The 6,787-nt window shown below is 54.7% G+C and overlaps 1 protein-coding gene across 1 annotated transcript; it reads left to right on the forward strand.

Annotated features, from left to right (window-relative positions):
• Positions 1-323: 323 nt before the first annotated feature.
• Positions 324-5,973, forward strand: SDS (serine dehydratase). Its single transcript, XM_019734035.2, has 7 exons — positions 324-623; positions 997-1,036; positions 1,276-1,415; positions 1,519-1,610; positions 2,382-2,609; positions 4,413-4,537; positions 5,247-5,973. The coding sequence occupies exons 1-7, from the start codon at positions 471-473 to the stop codon at positions 5,453-5,455; spliced, it is 987 nt and encodes a 328-aa protein (XP_019589594.1). The 5' UTR covers positions 324-470; the 3' UTR covers positions 5,456-5,973.
• Positions 5,974-6,787: the final 814 nt, after the last annotated feature.

The raw sequence follows: 6,787 nt of genomic DNA on the forward strand, positions 1-6,787 counted from the left end.
TTTAAGTGTATTATCTCACACCATCCTCCTGCCAGCCTTCTCATAGTCCTCCGAAAGTAGGTACTCTTTTGCAAATGAAGAAGCTGACAACTGGGTGGGGGGGGGGTGGAGGGCAGGGGAGCAGAGAGGGGTGGGGGAGAGAGGGGAGGAAGCTGCCAGACGCAGGAGTGCAGCCAGCCTCCTTTTCCCTTCCAACCTCCCCTGCCCCCTGGGCCTCAGGCCAGAGGGCGGGTCCTGCGGGGGTGTGGCTGGTCCTGAGACCCTATTGGCTGCCCGGAGGCACCCAGGAAATAAAGTCCCCGAGGAGTAGCTTCTGGGACAATTCGGAAGACAGTCCACTGGTCCATCGACCCTCCCTCTGTCGGCGGACTGCCTACCCAGTCCATCCATTGAAACCAACGCCAATCCACTCCTGGCTCTCTTGGTCCAGCCACCCAGCTCCATCACCTTTGCCCTCCTTTCTCCCAGCAATGACTTCCGGAGAGCCCCTGCACGCGAAGACCCCCATCCGGGACAGCATGTCGCTGTCCAAAGTGGCCGGCACCAGCGTCTATCTCAAGATGGACAGCGCCCAGCCCTCAGGCTCCTTCAAGATCCGGGGCATCGGACACCTCTGCCAGACGGTACGGAGGGCTCCGGGTGAGGGTGGCACGTCCCCTTTCCTCTACAGGGCACAGCTAGTGCCATGTGAAATCCAAGGAGTTCCAGGAGAGGCCCTGCTGACTCCCCACAATGCCTGAGCAACCACCATTAGCGCTTCCCCTGGATAAAGGGTGCCGGGCATGAGGGTCCCCTCGTGGGCTGATGCCAGCCTCTCCTTCACCCTTCCCTGAGCCATCCTCTTTGGGGAGGGAAGATGTCATCTGAGAGGTTAGGGCAGTACAAGTTCCCTGTGAAGGAAGTGCAGATGGAATCGCTGGGAGATATTCCAGGTGGGAGGGAAGAGCTCAGGAGCAGACAGGATGTGGGCCTGACCCCGCCCCCTTGTCTCCACAGTGGGCTGAGCGAGGCTGTGAACATTTCGTCTGCTCCTCTGGTAAGTGGTCAGCGTGCGTCCTCCTGTCCTCTGCTGTGTGTTCCCAGGCCAGGCGCTCCACCTCTCTGGGCCCTGGTTCCCCCAGCCTTGAACCTTTGCAAACATTTGCAGCCGTCCCAATTTGGAATTCCCGGGGGTGGGGAAGGCAGCGGTCACCGGGGGGAGCAGGGTACAGAGCCCCAAGGTCAGGCTCCCAGGCCTTCCACACTGACCCACTCTCTACTCCCCACCTCTGGCAGCGGGCAATGCAGGCATGGCAGCCGCCTATGCTGCCAGGAAGCTGGGCATTCCTGCCACCATCGTCGTGCCCAGCACCACACCTGCCCTCACCATCGAGCGGCTCAAGGATGAGGGCGCCACCGTCAAGGTGGTGGGTGAGGTGAGTGCTGACCTGGGCAGGGTCCACGGAGGGCAGCTGGTGGCAGAGGAGGGTCCCCCAGTTTCTCACCGCTGCCCCCCTCCCCTCTCCCATGGTCTTGCAGATGTTGGACGAGGCTTTCGAACTAGCTAAGGCCCTGGCAAAGAACAACCCAGGTTGGGTCTACATACCTCCTTTTGACGACCCTCTCATCTGGTACGTGGAGCCCAGGCTCGCCTGGTGTGGGTGGCATCCACTGCCTACACCACTGGGAGGGCACTTGCCACAAGGCACGTCCTCACACCATGATGCAGTTTTACGTGTGTATGCGCACACTGTCATGTAGAAGCACACGCACAGGCATGACAGCCGCACAAGCACGTATGCGCACAAATGCTCATTCCACATGGCCATGAGCAAATGCGTGAGCTCAGATACACAGGTGTCCACTATTGTGTCCCCCCCACCCCCCAAGAGCAGATCCCGAGACAAAGATTTCGGGGAAAGCAGTTTACTTGAGAAGTGATGCATCAGAGTGGGGAAGTGAGATGAGGAAGAAGGAAGCCCCTAACTGGGGCTCTAAGGGGAGGTGACTGCAGTGGACAACTTGAGCTTCATCCCTTGGGGGCCCTGGAAGCTAGCATGGAACATGAACCAGAGTTACCCACCCGCAGGAGAGGAGCTGGGTGTTCATACACTAACTCCCATAATTCTTAATTCCCACAGTCACCGGGGGAGGGATGTCGTCTGTTGGCATTGCCAGTTGCCACATTCATAGGCAATTCCAGTGGCCAGAGGAAGCCCTTGTAGAGAGACAGATGCTGGCAGCTGGAAATCAGGGTGGAGTCAGGGAGGAGGGGACTAGCCCCAAGGCCCGTCAATGCTTGGGATGAGGACAAGTGAAGGGGGCAAGTGACATCTCCAGGACCCCTGCCTGGTGTCCAGGAAGCCCAGCCCTGACCTGCCACCTCCTCCCACCCCCTCTAGGAAAGGCCACACTTCCATCGTGAAAGAGCTGAAGGAGACGCTGAGTGCAAAGCCGGGGGCCATCGCGCTGTCAGTGGGTGGTGGCGGCATGTTGTGTGGAGTGGTCCAGGGACTGCAGGAAGTGGGCTGGGGGGATGTGCCTGTCATCGCCATGGAGACCATTGGAGCTCACAGCTTCCACGTTGCCACCACTGCTGGCAAGCTCGTCTCTCTGTCCCAGGTTACCAGGTGAGCAGCCGGGGTGCCTCTATCAGGGGTTTGGCAAGCCTTGGGGAGCCCCTCTCTGTGCTGGCTGCAGGGTACAGGCTGATGTCCCATTTTACAGGTGAGGAAACTGAGGCTTTGGTCCTTTTCCCAGCATCACACAGCCAGTGAATGGTACTGCTGGGACTGAGCCCAAGTCTGTGTGACTCTGTACCATGAATCTCACACTTCCTCATACAAAAAGTCTAACAGTAATCATTTATTGAGTTCTTCTGTGGCAGGGTTTTACACACCTCATTAATTTGCCAACCATTTAGTGAGCCCCTAATATGTGCAAGACACTGGCTGTACCTGGGGAGAAAGAGGTGACTGAACACAGCTCGTGCTCCCAGTTCATACCCCAGCCCCAAACCTTTGAAACATGATGTATAATTAGCATTAGGTTTGGCTGCTTTATACAGGAGCCCAAAATAACAGCAAGTTAAACAAGATTGAATTTTATTTCCTCTTTTATTTAAAAAAGAAAGCAAAGTCTAGAGGTAGGCTGTCCAGGGGGGCAGTTCGATGAAAGCCAGGTGCCCAGGTTCCTTAAGTTTGTTCTCCATTTTCCTTATCATATAGCCTTATGGGCCAAAATGGCTGCTTACGTGCCAGCTATCACACCCACACTCCATCTGACAGAAAGGAGGAAGCAGAGCAGAAACTGTGGCCCCCTCCCTTTACAGACTGGAATAGTTCCACTTCTCTCTCATTGGCCAGAACTTAGTCACATGGCCACGCCTGCTGCAAGGGAGGCTGGGAAATGTCTTCCCACTAGGCATCCATGTGTGCACCTAGAAGAGATATTGGGGATGTTGGGTAGACAAGCCTCTGCCACAGATAGGGAGGACTGAGTCCAGGTAAGAACTTCCAGATTCCTAAGCCCAGCACCCCAGAGCTGCCATGTTGTCCTCTGATCCTGCAGTGTTGAGATTGCAGAAATAATTGTTGAGCATCTACTGTGGGCCACATACTGGGCCAAGGGCTTAAGGTGGTCCAGGCAGAGACACTCATAGGCGAGAGAGGGAGACGAGCTGGGAATAGAGCCAGTGACCACTCAGGGAAGCTGGGGAGAAAGGGAACATCGATTACAAGTGCAGGTCCTGGAGTTATATGGATCCTGCTTGCAATGCCGGCACTACCGCTCCCTAGACGTGTAATCTTGGGCAAGTGACTGCATGTTCTCTGCCTCGGTTTTCCCTCCTATAAAATTGAGCCAATTAACAACAAAGATTATTGTAAGAATTTATAAGGCTGTGAGGTGTTTGGCACCTAATGCTTTCTCAGGAAGCGGTCTAACTATGTGTATGTTATGGGGAGGATCATTTGAGAATTCCACATGGGGTCATGGGACTGAGTGCAACTCCTGGAAGACTTCTTGCAGGAGGCAGCCTTAATCCTGAGCCTTGAAGGACAGGGTTTGGGCAGGCAGAGCAGTGCTAAGCTTAGTGGGAGTTAAGCAAGTGGAGTTGACAACCTGGAGCAAAGGCTGGGAATCTTACCAGGGAATCACAAGGGGGCCTTTTGGGTGTTTGTTTCTGAGTCGTGTTGACCAAACAATGATGCTATTTACCCCCATTCAAGCAACCTGTGCTTTATTGGAAGACCCCACTCTGTTTGGGGAGCCTCTGGTACTTTTCAGTGCTTTACAGCTGCAGACAGAATGCCCCATCCCCTGCCCATGTACCCCAGTTCCTCCTCCCTCTCACATCCATCGTTCTGTCTCTTTCTCTCTCTCCCATCCTGCCTCTGTTTCCTCCATTCCCATTTCCTACGCCCCCTCCTCAGTGTTGCCAAGGCTCTGTGCGTGAAGACAGTGGGAGCTCAGGCCCTGAAGCTGTTTCAGGAACACCGCATTTTCTCAGAAGTTATCTCGGACCAGGAGGCTGTGGCTGCCATTGAGAAGTTTGTGGGTATGTTCCAGGTCCTTTCAAGACCCAACCTGCTGGTTCAGGAACTAAGTAGCTGCCCTGTCCACTTGGTATGCCAAGGGACTCCATCATTGCAAATTTTCCTCATAGTTCTGTCTCTCACCCCTTCCTATAACTTCCCATTAATGAAAGGTAATACTATAATGCGGAGTAATAAAATACAAAATAGAAGGACCAACGGCACAAATGAAGAAGTAAGCCTGATAACCATGACAGCAGGGGACAATAATTGAGTATTGAAAAATGTTGATTCTGAGCTTCCTGGCAGCCAGGGTAAAAAAGGAAAGTATAGGCCTCAGTGACAGACTCTGAAGTGGGTCAGAACTATGTTGGACTCTTTCTGGGTTCAGCCTAAGACAGGGATAGTGTGCAGCACACACAGGTAGTATTGATGTTGCCACTTAATTCTCCTGTACTGGCAGTCAGTCTGGCTAATCAACAACCATGCACTGTTGCTCAGATGATGCCTCAGAATCCTTCTCAACACAACGCTCAAGCAATTACAATCATTTTATATGTGATAGCACTCATGGTGAAACCTAGCCTTGGCTCAGGGCTTGAAAGGTCAATCTAGGTAATGATGGAAAGTTTGGTCCAAGATCTGGGTCTGTGGCTAGGGCTGAGAGCGGATTGGCTGCTTTGCACCCTGTGGAACTCAGGCCCCGCCCTCACCATCCCCCTCCTCTGGCAGATGATGAGAAGATCCTGGTGGAGCCTGCCTGTGGGGCAGCCCTGGCCGCTGTCTACAGCCGTGTGGTTCAGAAGCTGCAAGGAGAGGGGAAGCTCCCGGTGCCTCTGTCCTCCCTCGTGGTCATTGTCTGTGGGGGCAGCAATATCAGTCTGGCCCAGCTGCAGGCCCTCAAGAAACAGCTGGGCATGAAGAACGGGCTGCCCAAGTGAGGACTCTCCCCCATTCGCCCCCCTCCCCTACCTGAGAGACCCTTGGAGGGGCTGCAGTTTTATCCAGCCCCTCATTGTACATATTATTCTTATGTCTGGCTGAGCCCGCGGTGGGGCCAGCAGGTACCTTCCTGTACCCACAAGCCCACTGTGTGGAGGGGCTGACGCTCCCAGATGGAGGCCGAAGGTCAGCAGCCAGAGGCTGTGAACTGAATGTCTGCTATCTGTGTGTGACGGCTCTGTCCCCATCCTTAGCCACGCCTGCTAGGGTGACAACCACTCACATGTAACTACCAGGTCCCCAGAGCAGGGTGGTGGGCGGGGCCTGGAATCCCAGCGGGACGGATCTGAGCGAGGCGTCCCGCCCAGGCTTTCTCCCTGGAAGGCTGACAGGGCCACAGTCCGGGGTGGAGGAACCAACTTATCCTTCCTCCCAGAAGCCCCATCCTCCCCTCACCCTTACTCATTTTTCTAATGTGAAGACTTTTTCAGTGAAAAATACATATTTATGAAACAAAGATCCTTTAAGTTTTTCCGTCATGGTCTTCCTCCCATCACACCTGTTGGCGACACTGAGCACCCCCGGCCCCAGGGAACCCTGGAGCCCCACCTGGAACTCAAGACCCCCAGCCCAGCTGGGCTTGCCTGCCAGGAGGCAGGAAGCTGGTGAGGGAAGTGGCTGGATAAGAAGGGCCTGGGGCAGAACCAGCTGGGGAGGTAGATGAAGCCGACCTCATGCTGAGGGGAAGTCCTTCCTGATAACACTCAGAATGATTTCATCACAGAACCACTGGGAGCAGAGTACTGAGCCCCCCGTCCCTGGTGGTGTGTCAACTGGCTCTTGGACCATCAGGGACAGGGAAAGAGCAGACTTTAAGTCAGTGTCACACATACCCTCTAAAAACATCAAACCCGTTCTTCCAAGGACAGTGCATGCTGAATCCAGTGTATAAAACGGGAGGAACTGCCTTGAGGTCCAGGAGGGGGCCCCCCATCACTACTCAGGAATGTCCCCACGCCACCTATAGCAGCCCCCGAGGCACTTTATTGGATCCCCAAGTTCAAAGTGAAGTTTGAGACCACTCTAACCCTTCAAGACAGCATGCAGATGAGCACAGGCTTGCAAAGCCCCCCACCCACGCTGCCAAAGAACAGGGGCTGTGACGTTTCAGGGAGAGTGGAAAACCTACCCCAAGCCCACCCTGGCCACAGGCCTACCTACTGACTTGCACGTGTACTTTAAACACCCAGGGGATGGGACAAGAAGGAAGGGCTGACAGAACAGGAAATCAGCCCCATGGCTCCAGAGCTGTTCCTGGGGATAGAGTGGGA

This window comes from Rhinolophus sinicus, linkage group LG16, assembly GCF_036562045.2.
Source record: "Rhinolophus sinicus isolate RSC01 linkage group LG16, ASM3656204v1, whole genome shotgun sequence".
Classification (NCBI taxonomy): domain Eukaryota; kingdom Metazoa; phylum Chordata; class Mammalia; order Chiroptera; family Rhinolophidae; genus Rhinolophus; species Rhinolophus sinicus.